Here is a 23,908-nt window from a genome sequence, read left to right as displayed (position 1 = left end):
GAAAGTCATTGCTAAGCAAAAGTACATCCTTCCTCTGACGCACTCTGATTTTTATCAAGCATTTCCTCATAGATGCTCTGCATCAACAACTATTGTGAACGTCTGCAAATGTATCAGTCACAGGGGATTTACTGAGTTCATTCTAGGTAGCTGACCTGTTGGCGTCTTCAGTCACTCGCTGTCTGCCCCCATCAGCAGGTGCATGCAATCGCTCACACCACTCCATCCTTGTGAATTTATTTTCAAATTAGAAAATAGTGGGCTCCTTTTAGCTGAAAATTCTGTCATGAATCAAAAAAATCTATAGATATTAAAACACTGAAAAGAGGAAGTTTGATTTAGCTTGTAGAGAAGGCTACATTTTAAAGTTACACCCTTTGATAGGGATGGAAATTGAGAACCAGTTTGAAGTTGTTCGATCTATTAGACATATACCTTCTAGTTTATCATTTCATTTTATTGATGTTTTTCATTTGCGCGTTGCAAAAGTACAATGTCAAACTCATACGTTTACGCTGCTGGAAACTTAGAAAGAAAAGGTTCAAATGTGGCTTCATTTCATGAAGAAAGATGACAGCAGTGCTGCTTGTAATCAGGGGTGTCATAGTGGGGAAAGTGGGACTATGAAGACCGTTCTTTATGCCACCTTTGCAACTAAACGACTATGGCATCATTCTGCTCCAGTGTGTGATTATACACTGCATCCCGGCTTTGTGGAATCAAAAGAGGCGTGACATGTAACAACAGTGGCGGCCTTTTAGTGTGATATATAACATGCGACTACAGAGCTTTATAAACATTAAGAATGGCAGTAACAATCATTTACTGTCTCTGTTATATGGTGGCTGATCTCCTCCTCTGCCCGGAAGGTAAGGAGCTCTCCAGGCCTCATTGTTTTTCCAATTTGCAGACATTTTCAACCACTGGTTTTTTGTTTTTTTTTTTGGAGTTAGCTGCTAACTGCTATCAGCTACTTGCACACATCAAACCATCACACCAGGGCTACCCATGATCCTGTCCCTCTGGCTGTCCTGTTTATACAGACATCATTTCTTCCTCTAATGCCGACTTAAAGGCAAGACAACTCTGTCCCCCCATTCCACGGTTGTACCTTTTATAAACAATGGCGGGGCGGCATAATTGCGTGAAATTCCCATCTTGAGGAGTCAGTGTAAAAAGGGCTTTGGATTCAGACAGAAAGGATGGGGGGACCCAGACAGAATGCTCATGCTTAGGACCCAAAATTTGTTGCTACAGCTCTGGTTGTAAAGTCTGTAAGACGAGAATTTAAAGTGGGGATGGAAACACCAGCAACATGCTAAAACATCTTTTAAACCAACAGCTAATGCATGGGGGGGGGGCATGTAAAGGAATCAGGTACAACAATTTACTTACTGACTAAAATCACTGACAATACAAGTTAAATGTGTTTGCATGATAAATAAATGTCATTTTATAATTAAAACACATTTCAACATGCCATCTGATACTCCCACCCCCTGCAGGTACTGTGAAATGGTGTGGTCCATCTGACATGGGTCATGTGTGTGATGCACAGAACTCAGTGTTGTTAATGTAAATGTGAAGCGGACCCTGATGAGCTAAGTCAGAATGCCTCACCAAAAATCAGGGGCTCCTTTAAGAAAAGTCAAAGTACAGAGAGAACAAGACAATGAAAGGAGAAGAGGCAACAGCCAGATGTCTGGAAAAAGAAAATGTGAACAAACAGCAGGTGTGACAGGCAGAGCTTATGGAGAGATTAATTTTTAGCAAATAAAACCTGCTCTATCAGGCTCAGTTTTAAAGCCACAGTGAAGACACGGGTATGAAATTAAACTTGAGACCTAAGGTATCCATTAGCACCAGCCATGTCATGCTATCTTGTTGGAAAGGGGGCCAAATAAAGCTCCAAGCTTCCAGAATTGGGAATCAGTTATGTGACCAATGAAAAAATGGGACTGATGAGCACAAGCGATAACAGCATTGATGTCAATAAAATCTTATAAATTCCCATCCCTACTTTGACTCCCATATTAGAATAAGTAGAAGAAGAAGTAGAAGTAAAGCCGAACATTTTAAAGTTTGTCTTGCGTCTCTTTTTGCCGTAATATGTGGAAGTTGACTGAAAAGCTCTCAGAGGAACTCGGGAAGTGTGAATAATATTAAAGATATGTTCAGTAAATACAGGTGTGATTTGCCTTGTGTAGTTCTAGATAAGCACATTCAGTATGTTTGTTAATAATCTCAGACCAGTGATATGAATTTGGACAAACGCTGGAGCTCAGTCTTATCACTTGTGTTTGTTTCCTCTTCTCCCACTCAGGCGGAACCTCACCAAGCTGTCTCTGATCTTCAGTCACATGCTGGCGGAGCTGAAAGCCATCTTCCCCAACGGCTTATTTCAGGGTGACAACTTCAGGATCACCAAAGCTGATGCTGCTGAATTTTGGAGGAGGTCTTTTGGGGACAAGTGAGTTTCTACTTTAGGTTACTGTAGTTTGGTATGTTAAAAGTTTATGTTTCTTTTGGTTTGTGATTTTAAATGTTCTGCAGCTTTAATTCAGGTGTTTAGTTTCATGATTAGAGCTTGTTTCACACGTTTTTACATTCAATTCTATTTTTGTAAGTTAAATTTGACTCTGTTACAGCCTTTTATTCACACAGATTCTGTTTGCAGGGTTTCTGCAGATCCTTAAAAAGTCTTAAAGGCCCAGACACACCAACTTCAGAGAACTAGCGGCTACAAAAGTCGACTGTTGTTAATTGGTATTAAAATGTATTAAGTCAATCTTTATCTTAAAATAAGGCCTTAAATTGGTATTAAAATGTCTTGAGTCAATCTTTATCTTAAAATGAGGCCTTAAATTGGTATTAAAATGTCTTAAGTCAATCTTTATCTTAAAATGAGGACATTAATTGGTATTAAAATGTCTTAAGTCAATCTTTATCTTAAAATGAGGACATTAATTGGTATTAAAATGTCTTAAGTCAATCTTTATCTTAAAATGAGGACATTAATTGGTATTAAAATGTATTAAAAAGCTAAGACATGAAGTAGGATTTTACAAATCGGGTTTTTTTTCTGATGGAGCATTGTAAAGTCTTTAAACAATTGGTAACTTTTATATTTCTAAAGCAATTTACCAAACGTCTCTCATATTAATCTCACGAAGATTAGGATAGTAGAACCAACAACGCTAACATTTATTTTCTGGCCAGGATGCTCAGAGCAGAGGATCCACTGTCACAACATGGGGAAATATAAATTCAACTAAAATGGGCCTTTTAACCAAGACTTGATGGCGTGGCTGACACCGGTATAAGGCAAAGCATTTGAGGCTGTGTCATTTAATGCCAAACATGTTTTAAACTCAGCATAATGGGAATCAAGGCAATGGAATCTCACACGCAGGGTGCAGAAACACAATGCCACCCAGAAAACTCGCCAACAAATGCAACATGTTTACCCATTCTGTTGTGCCCTTATCTCCACCACGAGATGAGAAAGTCATGTTTTATGTTACAATAAACATTTTGGCAAAATTCTCCCTAACCCTACATAACTAATGTGAGTTCATGTTGCCCTTCAGTGGGGGTTATTGTATAATTGTTCTTAAATTTAATTCAGAGTGGCTTTACAAAAGTCTAAACTCTAACTTGTCATAAGCTGTAGGTGTCCAGTGTTTAGTAAGTTACTGTCTGAGCTTTAGGTTTTGAGACTGTGATATTCAAACTTATGAATATATAAGTTCCTTCAAAACCTGTAACTTTCTGCCCCCCGCCCCCCCCCCTTCCCGTGTGTTGCAGGACCATCGTGCCCTGGAGGACATTTCGTCAAGCTCTCCACGAGTTTCACCCGATCAGCTCGGGCCTGGAGGCCATGGCTCTCAAGTCCACCATCGACCTCACCTGCAACGACTACATCTCTGTCTTTGAGTTTGACATCTTCACCAGGCTCTTCCAGGTAAAGCGGGATTTATACTCGTGTGGCAGACCCTACGCCATAGCCTATGCCAAGACATTATCTGTGAATTTTGTTCCTTTAAATCCCCCACTATGAAGAAATAACATTCTTTGCTAGCCTGATGCTAATGGCAGTACTCAGTGGGTTGATAGTGTCTCTGCTGTTTCATGCCTTCATTTCTCCTTTTTTTTTTTACTCTGTGTGCTCGTCCCCAGAGGAAATATCAATTACACTGGTGTTTGTTGATACACGGTTGTCTATGGCAGTAGATCACTCTGTGTTTCTATTGGTCAGAGTGACGGCTGTGGCGGGAGAAGTCGTGGAAAGACAAAAAGAAAATCAAACATGCTAGACTTTCTGTTGGAATGTGGCATCGGTTGTCATTCAGGATCTGAGTTGACACTATACAACACTACGATGGGCTATAACCGAGCTAATGTCATGTAGTGTGTATCCGGCACCAGGCCCAAAGTTATGCATATTTAAGGGCGGGGCCGCTTGAGTGACAGGCTGTCTGTGAGGCGTTGCTACAGTCTGTAAGTCAGATCCACCCCTCGCTCCTCCACAGCTCCACCCACACGTCCAAATATGGTCACTTCTAGCTCCAAAAAACCAAGATGGTGATGGTCAGAATGCCGAACTCGAGGCGAAGTCACGGAAGCTACGTCCGTTATTTTACACAGTCTTTGCTACTCATGTTTTTTTTTTCTTTGCAAGTACTTGATTATAGATGTTACCTAAATTGCCCATCCCTACTCTGAATCACATTTTAGTGAAAGGCAATAAAATTTAGAGGCTTCCAGTCAAAATTGGCGCATAGAATCAAACCTTTTGCTTTGTAGAGTGGAAAAACCTTGGCACTTTCAGTTATGTTGGTTTTTGTCTCTTTGAAACCTGCTTTGTGTACGTATATGTTGTTGTCGTTAGCCGTCTTCCTCCCTGTCGTTGCTGGTAGACACTGCAAACTGTCACAGTCTGATTCCTGTCTGGATCATGCAAATCTGATTTGGGCATTGAAGTTGAACGAAGCCTCAAAGCAGTTGATATCTGCATCATCAACTCCATCTTGTTTTGCAGCCATGGTCGTCCCTTTTAAGGAACTGGAACAGTCTGGCAGTCACACACCCTGGGTACATGGCCTTCCTAACGTATGACGAGGTCAAGGCTCGGCTGCACAGGTTCATCCACAAACCTGGCAGGTAAATATTTCTGCATCGTAATCCGATGTGAACCAGAAATACATTGAAGTAAGGAAATAATTGTCGGTTGAGCTGTTGCCTCGTCATGATATTACAGTTGTGGATGAATCTAAGAGGGATAGGAGATTACTCAAGATAAACACATTGTTCCAATTAAACACTGCCAGTATAAACTGTTGGTTGAGATTGTCGTCTCCCTCTCAGCTACATCTTCAGACTGAGCTGCACTCGGCTGGGCCAGTGGGCAATTGGCTACGTGACAGCTGATGGGAACATCCTGCAGACCATCCCCCATAACAAGCCACTCTTCCAAGCCCTCATTGACGGATACAGAGAGGGATTGTGAGTGCCATTACAACACAGTGTCAATGCACCATACATACATTTTAGGCTTGTTATAGCTCATACATGCCTCTAAGGATGGAAAAAAAAGATTAAAGACAAAGACATAATGACTCCAAAACAGCTAGAATGTTTAGTCAGTGTATTGAAGTTGAAGTATTGTCTTTTAATGTGTCAGTAATGGGAGTAGCAGTAACTTGATTTATTAGAGCTACAGTGCGGGACTTCAACATATAAATAAACCTCCACTACATTCGCGCCCTTGCAAAACGAGTTGCTGCCAGGGAAAGCTCTCTGGAGTTTTGCATTTTACGTCAACTACCCAAAGTTTTTTTTTTTTTTTTTCCCCGGCAAATATGACAAAAGGAAACGTTGGAAATGTTCTTTATAAATATAAATCAGATGATGAAATAACAGTACTACTCACTGAAAACACAAACACATGGTCTTAAACCAGGGTATCACATAAGTAGGCCTACATAAAGTGGGGTACAAGCATACAGATAAAGAGGTATATTCATATTTTTAAATGTGTAATTTGAAAGGTTTCTCCTGTAGCGGAGAAACTCACAAAGAATTAACATCTGTTGGCTGTTTCACAATCTTTTGACTCATTGTTTTTGCTTTACGACTCTAGTTAAGACATTTCTTGTAACACTAACCTGTGTGTTTACATCTGTTGTGGCTCTCTAGCTATTTGTTCCCAGATGGTCGTGCACAGAACCCAGACCTCACAGGACTGTGTGAACCCTCTCCACAGGATCACATCAAAGTTACTCAGGTTTGAACTTGTTTGTTTCTCATCTGTAAACCAGTCAATCTTGTTCTCGTGCCTCGGGAAGGCCGTCAGTAGTAAACAAGTTCAGTAGACACACTGCAAGAGATGCGTAAGGCAAATCAGTGCCACCATGTCATGCTACAGTGTAGACCATAAACAATGAATGGATAAAATCTTCTAGGCTGAGATTGATGTGGCTGAGTGTTACAGCTATGATGTTTAGTATAAACAACCCATGTCTCCTCTTTCTCCTCCTTCCTCCCTGCAGGAGCAGTATGAGCTGTACTGTGAGATGGGCTCCACTTTCCAGCTTTGTAAGATCTGTGCAGAGAACGACAAGGATGTGAAGATCGAGCCCTGCAGACACCTGATGTGCACGTCCTGTCTGACTGCCTGGCAGGTGAGGCTGCCTTCACACTATAAAGTTTTATTACGTTGTTTTCTAGCTGCTCTGTGATTCCAGACAGTCAAAGAGGAAGAGTATCTTTTTGCTTACTGCTGGAAACATTTATGCAAATAAAGCTATGATTCAGTCTTGCTAAATATTTGCACCATTGGACCAGGAAACAGTCGGCTTTATTCACAACTGTTGAGACTTGTCGGCACACACATTATTGGCATCTGTATTCACTGATATTCTGATTATGAATTTTTTATTCAAAAACCCAGGATATGATTATTGTGTCTCTTAAACACTGGAAATGATTGATTAGGATAAATGTTTTAGGGACAGTTTAAATTTTGTTAAAATCAAAATCAAATCTCAGCAGCTGCCACAAAGTCACTATTTCCCCTTACCCACTAGCCTCAATCGCGGAACAGTTAAAAGACAATGTTCGGAGGATCTGAGAGGTCGGGAGCTGGAGTAGGGGCAGAGAAGTTCAGCAGTATACTGTGCCAGCCCATGTGCGGCTTTAAAAACGAAGCAAAACAAAGTTACTCATCAAACCAGACGCTCAGGAATGATCAGCCTCACGTGACTAAATAGAATTGACAATTAATAATGTCAAAAGTGTTTCTTGCTGACAGACGCACTCTCCTGCTCTCTCTGACTTTAATTATCTCCAGAATAAAAGTTAATAGGGGTAATAAGAGATCATGAAAAGTGTTTCTGGTCTTTTAGTTTAGTTTTACATATCAGATCAGTCTGATCAGCTGCAGCGTCCAATAAACAACTGATAATCAATAAGAAGGCGTGTCGGTCGGCAGAAGACTTAAATGAAGTCTGTTCTCGTGTATCCTCGCTCATGGCTCCTCAGAGATCCCTCCCCTCTCTCCTCGACTCCTCCATGCACATCTAAATAATTTAGACATCCCTCAAGATGGTAGGTATTGATCAGTTTCCAGATCAAGTGATCGAGGACAGAGGAGTCAAGGAGGGATGTAGGGATGAACCCAAAGAGTATAGCCAGTAGGGATAGACCGATATGGATTTTTTAGGGCCGATGCCGATACCGATTTTTTTCCATCACCCTTAGCTGATGACCGATTATGGACTGCCAATTTTCTTGAGCCGATATTTGGGGCCGATACTGCTTTTGCTCCCTCAATTTACATAAAAAAAAATGACACAATGATAACAAATATTACAGGTCTCAAGTTTAAAATAAGAAACATTTATTGAACAGTAAAAAATACTAAAACAAGATGGAAAGTTGAGGTAGAACAGGTAGAATATTATTATTATTCTTATACATTCAAATAAAAAAAAGAGTTCAGTGCTCTTAAATCTTCCAGTAATGTCTTTTATAAAATAAACAAATATTTAAGCTGAAGCATAAATAAAACAACAACTACTGTACACAGTAGGATTCGCTGCATGTGCGCTGCAGGGTCTTCTGGCAACACAGAGCTGCCCGTGGATGCCTGTCTGTAAATCACGCCAGGGAAAAATAAATCCGCAAACCCACGCGCGTATCAGCCGATGCCGATACAAGTAAAAAACTCAAATATTGGCCCGATATATCGGCCGGCTGTTGTATCGGTTTATCCTTAATAGCCAGCCACCATATTGTTTCCTGTATCAAAACGGCGAAGCTCGCATTACGTCACCCACTTGCAGGAGCATTTATTGATCCAATGCGGCAGAGTGCATTGTGGTAGTTGTAGGTTTTCTACATCTTGAGCAAAAGTAAATGCCACAGTCCTTTTCCTGTTTTCTCTGGTTATGTCGCACTAACTGCAAATGTGTGTCTTTCTTCTGCACAAACAGCCCAGTTTTATGAAAAGAACATCTTTCCAGTAGTGAAATACTTCTTTAAGTTTTAAGCCCAGTTACAACTTCAATTTGTAAACTACTGATCCATTTATTACAATCTGTTCAGATGAGAAAATTCACTCACAACCAGTGATATCAAAGGAACAAACTTCAGTGTAATCCTAACATAATTTATTAAGTAAACAAATGTAGTGTCCACTTGAATTTCCACAAGGTTTGTCCAACTCATAAATGTCCTCCTTATAGAGCCCCCTAGTCCGACCAAAAAAACAAAAGTGGAATATACATGTCCTCTTTTCAAAACTCAAAAAATACAAACCAGCTACAGCAGTCTACTGCAAAAAGGACTCCAAAAGAATTGAACTCACATGTAGAGCTCGCGCCGTTGTAGACCTGTGGTTTGGTAATCTGGCCTTGGCTTGATTTCCAGTCTGCTCAGTAGTTGTGGTCCTCAGGTCACGCTGAAATTCCTTCTTCACTCCACAAAGATGAAGTGAAACCATTAAAAGGAGCAAAATGCTTTTTTCTCTCTCAGTTAAAGGCTGCTGGGCTCCAATATAACTTCTCCGTTGACTTCCAAACACATTTTCTTTTCCCCAACACCAAACAATTCTCTTCTCTTTGTTCTCCAGGCCACGCCCCTTACACCTGTGAGAGGCCGTTTACACGTACACGGTGATTTTGATAAACAGAGACATCTTCCTTCATTTGTGCCCTTCATTTACATGCAAACGGAGATTTCTCCTCTGAAAACAAGTCTTTCTTAAAACTCTGGCCAGAGTGGAGATTTTGGAAAACTCCGGTTGCGTGTTTGCATGTAAACTGAGATAAACAGAGATAAACAGAGTTATAGGCAGCTGACGTCACAGTATGCACCGGAACTTGCGCCTGTGTCAAAAGTGCGACCTATGTTGCTATGGTGACAATGGATACATGGAAGGCTTGAGCTTCTCGTTACACTGCCACCTACAGGTTTGGCACGCTCTTGTGTATATATACATGGGTAAGTGTAAACGAAGATCTTTTTGAAAACAGAGACAGTGAAATGTCCGTTTATGAAAATAGCCGGCCACGTGTAAACGGCCTCTGATACTAGAGGAACAGATCACCTGACCAGTGTTGGCCACACGACACTGTGCATGGCAAACATTTATATTCATTTTATTTCATATTTTTAATTTATTTCGGTGTCATGCCTTTGGCCCGTGCCATCTTCCAGTCGTTGCACATTCGAAACAAAACGTGGAAAAAGACACTGACAAACAAAACTGGCGACAAGGACACAGTGTACCAGAGGTTAAACTCAGCACTCTGTTGTTTCAAGTGTCAGAACAAATTCATTAATGCAGAGCAATTTTATTTTACTTTGCTATTTTTAAGGTCCATTTTTCAATGTTAAACGTTCTGCAGATGTTTTTGTCGTCAATGTGCCCCTCACCTCCTTACATCTTTATCTTGTTTTATGCTTTTGAATAATGTTTTTTGTATTTAAAACAGGTTTAGGTTTAACATGAAAAATGTTCTACACTGATACGACTTGTTTTCACCATCATTCATCACATGTTAAAGAAATGCTCGCAGGTGTCATCTGTGTTTGAGCTCATATCTGCCTCGTGTGTGTGTGTGTGTGTGTGTGTGTCTATCAGGAGTCGGAGGGTCAAGGCTGCCCATTTTGCCGCTGTGAAATTAAAGGCACGGAGCCCATCGTAGTGGACCCCTTCCACCCGAAGGCCAGCGGGGCCTCCTTTGCTGGTTTCCAGGGGTCCAGCAGAGCAGAAGCTGCAGGGAATGATGAGGAGGAGGATGATCGCCTGGAGGACCACCTTGTCATGAGCAGGCTGGCCTGCTCCAAGGTAATGTCAGGAACCCTCCAACACACACACGTCAACTTGACAGACATACCCTTAGTCAGATTTCATCTCAGGAATCTATGTGGGATCATTTAAGTCTTTATTTAAGGATACTTTATTTTATTAATTCGCAGTGAAATTTACCTCTCATTGCTTTGTGCCATGCAGCCTCTCTAAATGTATCTGTGTGTGTATGTATGCAGGTGGAGCGCCCACCATCTCCAGTGTCTCAGCTGCCTCCAGTGCCCCCCCGACTGGACCTCCTGCAGCAGAGACCCTCCAGCTCCCACAGTGTTCAGGTTCAGGGAGCTACAGCCAAGGTAAGTGTCGCCCTTTTTACACAGAGATGATGCTATAGAGCCGCGACTGAATCCCTTCTTTATGCCGCCTTTGGATTTTTACAGAGAGACGAACAACAGCGGCATCATTCTGCTCCAGTGTGTGATTTTAGACAGCACAACAGTGTCAGCCTCTAGTGTGACATATAACATACAGGTTGGCAGCACTTTCTAAACAGCAAAAATGGCATTAAAATGGCAATAACAATAATTTAGCATCCCTGTTATGTGGCGGCTGATCATGTCCTCTCAGAGGGTAAGGAGCCCCAGCACGTTTCAGTGCTGTTACTATCTCTGTTCCCGGCTCAGAGGTGAGACAACTTTGTCCCCTCCATTCAGCAATTGTACCTTTTTATAAAGAATGACAAGGCGGCATAATGGTGTGAAATTCTCACCTTAAAGAGGCGCTTGTAGAGGGACTTGTGTGTGTGAGAGTGCCTTTAAGTGGAACAGAGTTTTAACGGGGATCGATGGTCAACAATCCTCTAATCTACTGCCAGTGGTACTAACACAGTCAACGTCAGGTTGTGTGTGTACGTGTGTCTTTACATCCTCTCCTACCTCCACCACAGATGGCAGCCACTCACCGAGATAAGCCTCTACCTCTGCCTCCAGCCCTGAGAGAGCTGCCCCCTCCTCCCCCTCCGGAGCGCCCCTCCCTGGTCGGCCAGGACTCTAGACTCCAGAGGAGACCCCTGCCCTCCACCCCCGACCAGCCCACCTGGGCTTCCAACTACATGGTCCCACGTCCGGCAACCAAGGCCCTGTCAGGCTTGTCCTCCGCCCCTCAGAGCAACGGAACCAGCGCAGAGGGAAGCAAACCTCAGGCAGCTACAAACGCTGTGTACTGCCTGGCTGCAAGGTACGGCACTCTGCTGCTGTGAGCTGTGATGGATAGGTAGCTGTTGTCTCATCAGGAAGGAAGAGCAAACAGCTGTAAAAGAACCGTAGGACAAAAGTATATTCACAGTTGTTCATACTCAGTCATGGTGTGACCACTTTGTCCTGGACAGATCATTGTCATCTTCTAAATATGATGGTTTCCATTTTTAATCAGAGTCAGTGACATGGCGCAGGAAAAATATGTGAGGAAGTCAAGTGAGTCAGATCTTCTAAAATATAAGGCATGATGTGCGATGCTGCCGGCACATCACAAGCAAAATGACCCTGTTGGGATTTAAATACCTTTACAAGATGCAAGAATACAGCAGACATGAAGTATGGACATATCATACACATAAGTGGCACACATCTTTTTTCTATCTTAACATGTAAAAATAAACACAGTATTGCAAATGTTATTACCTGCTCAGGTGCAAAGTACAGAATCAATAGCGTGATGCAGGAATGAGTCCTAAAATCCAGAAATGAGTTAGCAGACCGTTCCCTTGTCTAAAAATCAGTAGGTTTTTGGAAAACTTTTTTGGTTAGATGCCTGAAATACGGTCTGTGGTGAACACAAGCTTAAGAGACTTTGACGTTTTCTTCTATGACACAAAATACGTCGGTAAATCCCCCACTCATGATTTTTTTAAGCTTTTGTGTGTCTTAAAAAAAAGCGAAATTAAACTACAAAGTGTCATCATGCATAACTGTGCAGAGCACGGCTTTATAGCCTTGTTGTGGTGGCAACGTTAAATCATGCAGCAGTAGCAATAATACTGCATGCATTTCACCTGTTTTCTAGTAGCGGGACAAATCATGTCCTACCAAAAAAACTCTAACTTATCAACACAGTAATTCCTAGGGTTGGGTACCGAAACTCGGTACTTTTTGTACTTGGTACCGATTCATGTCGGTGCTACCGAGTACCGATTCACTTAAAATTAATCGGTGCCAAATTTTGGTACCTGAGGTGGAGGTGGAGTGAGAGCGCATGACTCGCACCTCAGACTCAGCAACAATGGCGACAAAAAAAATGTGCAGACAAAAGTTAACGTGCAGCACTGTTCCTAAATGTTCTCAATAAAATGTTGAAACTGAGAAGTTTAGACTATGGGCTCGAACGACGCATAGTGCGTCCAAATTCACACCCATTCTTCTCTGTGGATTTTCTCCGCAACCGTGCGTCATAGCGAGAAGCCACGCATATCACGTGAAACAGCAGAACTGTAGCTTTCCGACAAGACCAAGCATTTGTCGGCAATCCAATGTTTTCACAGTGAAAAAAAATGATAAATTTACAATAAAATGATGTATAACAGAGCTTTCATACAGCTTTGCACACACATTACTCTTGGATGGATTACTCGCGAATGCAGCATCGTGCAGAAATGCCACGCATATCACATGAAAGTGCAGGAGCAAAGCTTTCCAGTGATACCACACACATCATTGTGCTGTCATCCCATCATGCTATGAATCCAGATCAATTGTCTACAAAATAAAAACCTGATGAATTTCTTTACAATCCATTATACAGATCTTGTTATCAGTCACTTCATATAGTGAGGAATATCGTATCTTACCACGGCTTAGGCTTGCGTGTGTTTCTCCCTGTCTGTCCACATTTGTAGTCCGGCTTTCAAGATGCAAATATCTCCATATTGTCCAGTTGACACTCCATCAAACTTTGTATGACAAGACCAGCCGCTTCACCTTTGTACACCCAGACAACTGCAGCCCAATTATGCATGCTGACAGGGCCGTAGTCACCATATACATTGAGGGGGACATGTGCCCCCCCACCAATGCCCAAAGTGTACCCCCAATATATAACTGAAACTGAAAAACAAATATTATCTTGGAGGACATCATTGCATTTGGTTGACTATTTTTCTATAATCTTAGATGTAAATATTGCATGTTTCTTTCAGAGAAAACACATTGTTGACTTGTGAATGAGTCAATGGAATTTCTTGCAATAATGAAAAAATACTGTCAATCATGTCCGCCTGGCACAAACCACATGTTTTGGACAGCTGTGAAGTGACAGAATGTCCCAGCATCATGGTTCTTATATTGCCAGATTCCAGAGAGTCTCCCCTCCTCATATATGGCAGAATATGTCATTTTCCAACTTGCTATGGTGAGATACGTGTAAAAATGTAAGAATTTAGGCAAACAGATTTGTTTTTTTCATTGATATAAAAATTACTATAAAATACAGGCACATAGAAGAACATGAAATGATGGCAAATCTGGTTAGCCCAGATTGTCCTGGAAAAAAAACAAAACAAGATATAGCATGTGTATGTAGCCTTTATAATGACTGTGATATGAGCTTAAAAGTAAAGGCATTAAAATATACCCCAAAAAGGCCTAGGGCCCATAGGGTTAACAAGTACCGAAATAAGGTATCGTTTGGTACCGGTACCGAATTCCAGATACCGGTACCGTATCGGTTCAATTATGAACAGTACCCAACCCTAGTAATTCTGTATTTGGGTTAAAACATTATTTTTAAGAGATTGATTTATTTGAAATAAATGTACTTTATGAAATATTTTGATCCGCTATTATTTTTTTAACTTCTAGGCTTGCCCTGCAACAGAAAACAATCTTGACCGGGACAAGAATTCACAACTTTAAACATTTTTTCTGCAATAATCTAAAATCGAATGGAAAAATTCCACTGGCTTTTCGTCGAGGGAACCAGGGCGATGTTAACTTCCACAAAAAAATGTCATCCCGCAGCCCTCTATACATGAGATATATAACGGACCTCACAGAATCGATTCACAGATCAAATGTAACAAAGGTTCAAATCAAAAAGCATCAGTGCATTTATCAGTTTGGTAATTCGAAATGTGAATTTTTATTTTTATTTATTTATTTATTTATTTATTTTTGACAAAACAAAAAAAAAAAGGTTCAGGCAGCTACCGCTCTTCATCACTCATAAATTCTGACTTCAAAATCATCACCAAAGCTTCAGCCATCAGATTAGATACAGTCATTTCCAATTTAATACACCACAATCAGACAAGCTTCATCAAAAGAAACATGCTTCAGATAATGACAGACTATTTAATATCATCAACCTCTCACAACAAACTGAAAATAGGACAATTATTGTACCACCAGATGCAGAAAAAGAGAGTCACAAACTTCACCGGGGCACAAGACAAACATGTCCACTCTCCTCCTCATAGTTAGCTGTCTTAATAGAACCTCTTTCTGCAGCTATACGTCATAACCAAACCATTAAATGAGTCATACAATAAACTTCCAACATAAAATTAGCCTCTATAAATTGTGTATTTTTAACTCAAAGTTCACTTACTGAGATATTTTCCGAATAGCCTTTGTCTAAAGAAAGCTGAGGATACAGCTTTCGGATTGAGTTTATAATTTCTATCACAGCAAAGGTCAAGACTGAACCTACACACTTAAACTGTGTATCCTTAAATTAGTCAGAAATAAGAGGAAATTTCTTTATAAGCCAAATCAAGACAATCCCATCATGCTTTGTGTTGTCTGTATGTGAACAGATCTCTGCCAGCGTCAGCGGTATCGAGTGCAGAGAAGCCGTCGTCCGACTGCGAGGAGAATGAGTACATGAGCCCCACCTCTCTTCCAGCCTCTGGTGCCCCCTGGGTCATAACGGGCTCCTTGGTGCCACCGCCACCGGCCCAGGCAAACCACCACAATGACATCAGGTAAAAAACAGGAGAGCCAGTGGTGATGTTAGGGCTCCCCGGGGCCAATCATTGTCCTGGTATTGAAAACCAATCAAGTATTTTTCAGTGTCTCAGTGCAGAGATTGTAGATATTAAAAAAGTTCAGTACAGGCTGTATTTTCTGCTCTGCCCATGAGGTGACACTACATGCAAGCTCCAGCTTACTCTCGATCATATATATGTCGATACACTCGATCAGTATTGTTCAAACAGATGTGTTGATACAACAAGAAAGATGATTACAACAAGCACAGCAACAGAAATCACAATGGTACCACTGCATTTGTACCAACCAGGACAACCAATGCTTAAAAAAAGACAGACAAATGAAGATGAGGTCCAGGCCCTCATTAGTCTTTGAGGATGTTCAGATCGACCTGGAGTCTGAGATTAGAGATCAAAATGTGCACCAGAAGATTTAATATTTAATACCTGGACAGTGTTATAGTAATACTGGACTAACTGCTGCAGTAATGTATCATGAGCAGTAATGTCTTTGTCCACCAGGGGGCTCTGGAGCCTCAATTTTTTTGTCCATGGATGGAATTCTGAAAGGTCTGGTTAGAGCATCCTGATGACAGGAACTGAACAGTCTCTGGACTCAGTGCCACCCCAAACTCTTTCCAGAAATTAAAGTCCAGTCAGGGCCAATCATGTAGTTCATAACATAAGCAGCCAATCAGGGACTGCGTTGTAGCTAATGACTTAAAATGCAGGCTGTAGCTTGCAGAAGTTTTATTTCAGGTACGACTTGAGAACTTTATTTTTACTTTTTGCAGAGAGGAGTTGATGTTGTGGAAAGACTGGACAGAAAGAATGATTAATAATAACACTCTCAATTATTATTTTCTCTCCCTCCTTGTCCCAGCAGCGAGGCGGCTGACAGCGACTCTGAGGACCCCCAAGTCTACGAGTCCATGTGTAACATCCAGGCCCAGGCTGGTTCCTCTGAGACTGCACAGGCCTCCAACCTGGGTAACATTCATAGCTAATTATGAGTGGAAATAAAAGGGGAATATTTCACTCCTCTGTTCTTAAACTGTAGTCTTTTTCTAATTCCAGTATTACTTCGCCCAGAGGTGCTAACATCACTGGTGTTAATGTTTTGGCCGATTGTTTTATGTACGTCAGTTTTGTATGAACAAATAAATGCAGATATAGTCTCACCATGAACTGAACATTATAATAAGAGGGTGTTTATTACATTGCGATACATGGTACAGATCTTTTTCTATTGTCTTCTGTTCTGGTCCCTCAGTGTGTGAACTGTGTGATTGTTTTTCAGACCTCCCTCAACATCCAGCTGCGATTCCCCAGGAGAAGAAGGAGGAGACCACTGAGGAGGATATTTACGAGTATGACTGTCCCAGGCCGGTCGTCCCTCCTGCCCCCACCAGGAGAACCCTGTCAGATATGGGCGGTGCCTCAGCGGCCTTCAACGCTCTCAGTATTGATGGTGCCGTAGATGCTAGTAAGTGTTTCTGCAAATGATTTCTAGAGGATCTGGGGCCAGACGCATAAACAATGTGTACCTTTTTTTACCACACATAAACTGGCAGTTAAAAGTAGTGAAAGCGCGGTGAAAACATGCACACCTCACACATTCTTAAGACCAGGAGCACGCATAGTTTTAGCGGAGAAAGCTGCAGGTGATGACGAGATGAGACGAGAATAAATATAAGTTGAAAGACAGATAACAATGTTTTTTTAAGGTTGTTTAAAAAAAAATTGCAGGCTGCGGGGCATTCTGTAAAATGTCATTCAAAGGCGCATTATAAACTTAATTTTAAATACTTCATGAGTGATACATTTTAGCGTTGTTTTTTATTTACCTTCATCTCCCTGGTTGTTTAATTTCATCTTGTGAAACATTTTGAAAAATCAGTTTCAACATGAGCACTATGAATGAATCATTGATCATCCTTCTGATGTTTAATAATCATAATGATCAAGATTTTACTGCGACAATGGTTAGCAGAAATGTGATGAGTTAGTGGTGCAGAGGCTACAAATTGCTACAACAGTGCTTAATTACAGCTGCACTGGCACTGTTGGAGAACCTCACCGATGTGACACGGTCGGTGAAATTGCGCTTTGTTGCAGGGTGTATAATTGTAGCAGAGGAGCAGCTGCTGCGAGTGAATGCAAACTTTTAGTTTCACTTTGAATGTGCCTGACGCTCTGCTCCTCCGTCTATGCCTCCGACAGTGTGGTGCCATAAAAACTAAACGTATATATATTCCAATAGAGCTCCTAATGAATCTCCAAAAATAGAAAATATATTTGTGGTGGCAGATGTTTTCATCACAGCGGGCCGCCATAAATAAATGAATGTGTGAGAAACCCTGCATTTATGGTGAACTGTGAGCGCCCATCATCACAATGATTGAGATTTAAGAAGCAGATCAGGTTTACGCACGGCTTTATAAATGTGACGACAAGAATACATACGTATTTTACTGCCTTTGTGCGTACACACAATTTTATGCATCTGGCCTCTGCTGTTTTAAAGCAGAATGCCACCAATTGAAGTGTATGGCTGCAGCGGCAAAAATGCAAGTGTTGCATTTTAATGCTTCAAAAGGTTGTTGTTCTGTCTTTGGATAATGCCGGTAGCCAGCCATCAGTGTTATAACATCCTGTCACTCATCTTACCATGATCTATGCTTAGGTGTAGGGATGGGACGATGTATGATTTCATCACAGACTGCAATAAAAAAACACAATAAGTTGATCGTGGTAGATTTCCATTACTCTGTTATTTGTAAATATCACATCCAGCAGCACCCAAAGAGACTAAAAGAGACTCTTTAAGTGGTATTTTAAGACTTGTTACATATTGATGATTATCAGGATATGTTGAAGTATTTTGGCCAAGATAATTGTGCCAAGTGTTACCAGAAATCTAAAGTCTATGAGGGAGCTTTAACTGTCTCTGTTCACCTCCCTGACAGCTAAGTTTACCAACCAAAACCAAATCACCTGTGTGTTCCAGGTATCTTTGCAGCTGGTGTCGACCCTGAACGCCCCCCCAAACCTCTCCCACGTCGAGCCAACTCTGACCGACGGCCTCGGCCTTTAAACCGTGAATTTTCTGCTCCGCTGCCAGAGCTCCCTGGCCCCTCCTCTGCCTCCTCCTCCCCTCCTCCTCCTCCTCCTCCTCCTCTTCCCCATGCTCCTCCTGTAGGCCCTGGAAGCCTGGCCCTAAACGGGGAGATTGAATGCCTGATGTCCCAAGGCTACTCCATCCAGGACATCCAGAAAGCCCTGATGATCGCCCAGAACAACCTGGAGACGGCCAAGAACATCCTGCGCGAGTTTGTCTCCATCCCCTCCGCGGCACACATCGCCACATAGTCACTCCGGGCGCGCCCATCCTCTCTGTTTCGTCTCTGTCTCCACTCTGTGCCATTATCATGGATAAGCATTTACCAAGCACTTTCCTGCAGGGCCACAAGTACATGTCAAAAGGCTTTACTCTGAGGAGTAGTGCTGCGTTCACGTCATATCAGGAGATGAAATCATCTGCAGGGTCTGGTTTGAAACACTCATGTCCAAAGTCATTTCTAACAATGACATAACTGCGGCAGGTTTTGTGTGGAGTTAGTGTGGATATATATGATTATCTTGGAGTACTGTTACGCCAATGCCAAGTGTTTGACATAGAAACCTCAAAATTTCTATTCTTTTTTTCGTAATCGCCACTTGAAGGTTGTTTTTTTTTTTTTGGCTTCCTAACTATCTGTTAAAACTTTGAGTGGAGTTTGGTTTGAGGAGCAGCTCAGGAGAGGCCGATATGACCTGAACGCAGCATACACGGAGAATGGAAGCCTTTAATGTGAGCTCTCTGTAGCCACGCTTTGACCCTGTCGTACTCTGCTGAGGTCCACTCATGCTGTGGCAGCGTTTCCCCTCAGTCTGAGTACTTCCTCTCATTAAGCTATGTGTTGAAGCTGCAGTGATCGGCAGAGGGACCCTGCAGATCGTCGAATTTGACTCAGTGTCCCGCCGCTGGCAGCCGTTCAGTTTGGTGCTTTTTACGGGCTTCTTGGCAAATTTGTGGCGTACGAATATGTAGCGACGCGAGTCCGGTCAGAAAATTAGTGATTTAACTCCGTGGTGTGTGTGTGTGTGTGTGTGTGTGTGTGTGTGTGTGCGCGCGCGCTCATGCTGATGAATGTGAATGTTAAGTCGCAGTGCAGTATCGCAGGGCTTCACGTCGTACGTGTCACTGTGGCTCGCTCCGTTTTCGATGGTATTTGACAAGTTGAACATGACTCTGTGTTTTCCTCTCAGCTCCCGGTTCAATGATGGTTCTGTAACGAAATAACACGTTTTAATGTTTAAGTACTCTCATAACTCGTCGTGCTGTGTGTAGTACTAACAATGGCTGAGTTTTATTTTGTCATTTCAGGATCGCCTCGCGGGCGGTCCGACCCTGAAGGCTGGTTTATTTACTCAAAAGCTTCTTTTATAGTTTCTTACTAATAAGCAAAAGGACTTTAACATGTGCTGTTAGATTTCCCCTCACATGTTCATGTGATTTAGCTCAGCGTCACATTTGTACCCAGAGCAGCTGAGAGATCAGATCGAAGGGATTTACATTGAGCTCTAAAGCAAAAAAGCAGGTGGTGTGTTGTCATGTGTACTCAGGTACTCAGTGAAAAGCCAGGGTTGAATGTAATGAATGAACAGATGCTGAAGGACACGTGATATCATGTTGGCAGTGTGACAGTGACGAGCGCCAACTCATGACACGTCACAGAAACATTCCAGTGATTGGATTTTCTTCATTATTTTTACTTTACCTGCATAGATTTACCACTTTATTCAATATTTTAAAATCAGCTTTGCAATGTTTCCCCGTTCTCTTCCTCCAATTTCAGACTCTGGAGATGTTCTCATGTGGTTACAATAATCCGCCCGTCGTACTCGGACATTTCAGTCACTCAGCAGTTCGTAGAATTTGTTGCAGGATGAAAGTTGAAAACATCAAATCACCGCAACCTGTTTAACAATTTATATTTGAGCTAAAATGATTAATAGATTAGTTCCTGGGTCCTCAACAGGGTCTGCGAACCCCAGGAGTTCTCCAGGGGGGCTGCCAGATTACTGTTTAAGGTTTCATACACATGCCGTGCTTTTTGCAGCCTCAAATTCATTGTTTTCAACGTAGACGCACGGCAGGCACGCTCAAACGCCATTTTTTAGGGCACGAGGCACTGATTTGCTGGAGCTGAAAGGCCAGTCAGAGTGACGCCTCTCACAGACTTGCTCAACACATCGAATCAGCTGGAAAAAAATGGATAAGGGGCGGTGGAGGACATACCGCAAAATCTGGGGCTACAGCCTGAAATTGACTGACGGCCTTAATCTGAAGACATCACTTTCGGCTCAGTGGCCATTTTTCACAATTTTCTGACATTTATAGGCTATAAAATAAATAGAGAAAAATATCAGCGGGTAATTGAGGATGGTAAACATTGTAAAACATCAGTGTCGCCGTTGTGAGCATGTTAGCATGCTCTGCTAACATATTTTAGGAAGTGAGTGACTGAAATGTCCGAGTTCGAGGTGTACTGTGATAAACAGAAGGCCTGTCCAGGGGTCTCATTTATAAAACAATGAGTAGGATCCATACTTTAAATGTGAGTACGGACAGAAGCCAAAAACGGCACGTGCCAAAAATATCTGACAATTTCTACAACCAGGCTTCCACCTCACCATTTGTCGCTAATGTCCTTGCTCCAAAGTGTTCGTAAGCGTGGGTCAAAGTTTCTCCCATCAAGTCTGTTTTTATAGAACACAGCTTTTGCGTGGGAAGTAGCATGCGCCTCTTTCAGGCCTCGTTTTGTGTGAATGCAATGTTTATAAATGAGACCTGGGATCAGGGCTCGGCCTGTCAAGTTTCAAGTGCTCAGTTTTCAACCCGTTGCACTGCATTCACAACAAAATACCCAAATGAACATAAGACTGAAACAGACTTTAGTGAACGCTCTCAAGTCGTGGATTTCACTCAGGTTTTTAGATTCTTTTCCAGTGGACCAATAATGAGCAGCTGTCACTCCCAGTCACTGCCAGAAACAACACAGGACTGAACGTCTCATTTCCACTTCCACGTATGAAATAAGTGTCCGGTTTAAGTAAGTGTAAAAAGAGGAGTGTAATTTCCTCTTTTTCTCCAAAACAGATCCTCAGTCGTCACTTATGATTTCTGCAGTGACATGTAAATGTGCCTTCTGTCAATCACGCCCTGCACACGCCAGCAGACGAACCAAAACTAAAACCTTTCAGCCACATCCACACAGTTTCTGTGTTTGTCTCTGATCTTCACTTTGAGTGGTTCCGCTCCATTTCAGTGCGCTGTGCACCACCTAACAGGAAGCGACGAGAGGCGGGAAAACTGTCAGTATGAAGTGAAATCTGTCAGCCGGCGGCAGCGACCACGAAACTGTCATGGGACAAACGAACAACAGTGTCTGCCTACAGGGCAAAAGCAACGGTAGCATTCCCAGTTGTTCACAATACAATTTCATAAAAGCCTGAATGACATCATCAGTTCTCTGTCCTATCAGTCTCCCTTGACTTGTTTGTGTTTGTATAAACCATGTGGTCTTGGTCGCCGCTCGCTGCTCAAATTAAGCGCTGGATTCGGCTGATCTGCCGGCGACTGTACCCACCATCAGATGTTGTGCAGGCTCAACCTACTCGCTGCGCCACAGGCGTATGTTGGCGTCATAATGTTGCGGACCCAGTATCAAGAGTTTGGAGCCAGGTCATTTGATTCGCAGGCGGCGTCACGAGACGTCAAACCGATAATTTGAGGCCAGTCAGCCCTTGATTTCTTTCAAGCCGAACTCGATAGGAGACTGTCGAATAAACACTGTTGATACAGACTTAGCTGAACACTTCACAGTTGCAAAACAAACTGTCAGTGCCCCCTGGTGGACAAACGATGTGATGGCGACAGTTTCAAGCAGCTGTCTGCTACATTCATCACAGGAAACTAATGCAGACCTTATCTTGCATGTATGACTCCTGCAATTATGACGTACTGTTACTAATTCTAATACATGTCATAATAACGAACCTTTAATACCCAGATTTTGTCGTTGCTCACCCCGAGTTGATCATATTTATCAGGCTGCAGTTTTTAATTTCGTAAGTGTTTCCTCTAAAAATAGGTTCAAAATGTGTGGACATGTCAGTAAACACATTCAGGGCCGGCTCCATGCGCTTGAAAATGTAAAAGCAGACGTATTTTTGAAGTGATTAGTAAGAAAACAGTCCTCACACTGCTCCTGACGAGACTGAGGTCGGTGAACCTGAGGTTTCTTTCTCGCAGCTTTAATTGCCCCCGAAACCCAAAGCATCTGAGAGCGGCACGCTGCCCCTCAGCTCGCGTTGATTCACAGACAATGTGCCGTCAGTCCTTCGGCTTTGTGTTGGAGCGCTCTAACAGGGACTAACTCCTGACCGTGAAAGTGCCGCCGTGTGAGGACACACTCGGGGCTGACAGTCATGTTGAATCACTGCCAGAGGCTCCGCTCTCTCTCTCTCTCTCTCTCTCTCACTCATACACACACACACACACACACACACACACACACACACTCTTTCCCTCACTGGTAAACTCAGCTGGTGCGTTGGCTGGTCAGATCCACTGGTTAATGATACATGTGTAGTGTAACCATGGTAACTAGCCTTTTCAATGAGAACTTGCCTACTAAAAAAAGTTGTCTTCATTGCTTTGTTGTTGCCTGTGTAAATATGATTTTATTTATTGTCTTTTTAATATCCTCAGCATTCGTTGTGTTGCCATGTTTTTCATGCCTAAGCCATTAAGATTTTTAATTAAACAGTATTTTCTTTAACATCTGATCTGTGTGGTTTGTCTGCAGTGACCACAGGCTGGCAAACACCACTGTTTCCATAAAACACATTTCTGAGCAATAAACTGCAATTTTAAGTCTTAAGTTACTTTTAAAGAGTAACTAAACCTCAAACTACTTTTTTCAGCTGAAATCCAACATGTGTATATTAAGTGGTGTTGTTGATGGACTCAGGTTCAAATCTTCACATTTTTAGTGCAAATTCTATATATTGGATTATTAACATAAGCAAATAAGAGACATAAATATTTGAATTTGAACAGCTGTCAAATGCTTAATATTGACATTTAAACACAGCATTGGAAGTGTATTTTGAAAAATGTGTGTCAGAATTTATTTGTTCTGAAGTCACCCCTTCGAAATCAAAACATTAAATTTTTTTAATTTGCAGTTCTGAAAGCTGAATTTTAAGGGTTTCTTTTGTCAGTGCTCATGAATTTAGAACCAAAAATTCAAGATTTAGAATTAAAAAAAATAAGAAAATAAATAATACTTCGTCAAATTCAGATCCCAGGTCACAAAATTTCAAATAGCAACAACCAGGCTACCCAGGACCAGCGAGGCAATAGAGTATAAATGACCTATCAGAGCACAGAGCATCAGAGCATCAGTCATGAACCAAGAAAACGTCACAAAAATTGAAACCCTGGTTTTTACTGTTTATGTGTAGTTGATTGCAGGTAAACATTCATGTTTGACTGCCAG

At 42.0% G+C, this 23,908-nt stretch overlaps 1 protein-coding gene across 2 annotated transcripts in view; it reads left to right on the top strand.

The window, feature by feature from the left end:
• Positions 1-23,185, top strand: part of LOC125898957 (E3 ubiquitin-protein ligase CBL-like) — a 30,714-nt gene extending 7,529 nt beyond the window's left edge. Inside the window, exons 3-15 of one of the 2 annotated variants that reach the window (XM_049593055.1) lie at positions 2,324-2,470; positions 3,808-3,964; positions 5,042-5,163; positions 5,368-5,505; positions 6,199-6,286; positions 6,552-6,683; positions 10,148-10,354; positions 10,555-10,671; positions 11,262-11,551; positions 15,123-15,290; positions 16,183-16,286; positions 16,597-16,782; positions 18,307-23,185. In XM_049593055.1, the coding sequence (XP_049449012.1) occupies positions 2,324-2,470; positions 3,808-3,964; positions 5,042-5,163; positions 5,368-5,505; positions 6,199-6,286; positions 6,552-6,683; positions 10,148-10,354; positions 10,555-10,671; positions 11,262-11,551; positions 15,123-15,290; positions 16,183-16,286; positions 16,597-16,782; positions 18,307-18,668 (2,218 nt within the window). In that variant the 3' untranslated portion in view covers positions 18,669-23,185. Of the gene's footprint in view, positions 1-2,323; positions 2,471-3,807; positions 3,965-5,041; positions 5,164-5,367; positions 5,506-6,198; positions 6,287-6,551; positions 6,684-10,147; positions 10,355-10,554; positions 10,672-11,261; positions 11,552-15,122; positions 15,291-16,179; positions 16,287-16,596; positions 16,783-18,306 lie in introns of both variants that reach the window. The other variant, XM_049593054.1, reaches the window with a different exon arrangement.
• The last annotated feature ends 723 nt before the right edge of the window (positions 23,186-23,908 follow it).

Source organism: Epinephelus fuscoguttatus, linkage group LG12, assembly GCF_011397635.1.
Source record: "Epinephelus fuscoguttatus linkage group LG12, E.fuscoguttatus.final_Chr_v1".
NCBI classification, from domain to species: domain Eukaryota; kingdom Metazoa; phylum Chordata; class Actinopteri; order Perciformes; family Serranidae; genus Epinephelus; species Epinephelus fuscoguttatus.
This window is presented reverse-complemented; position numbering and strand designations above follow the sequence as displayed.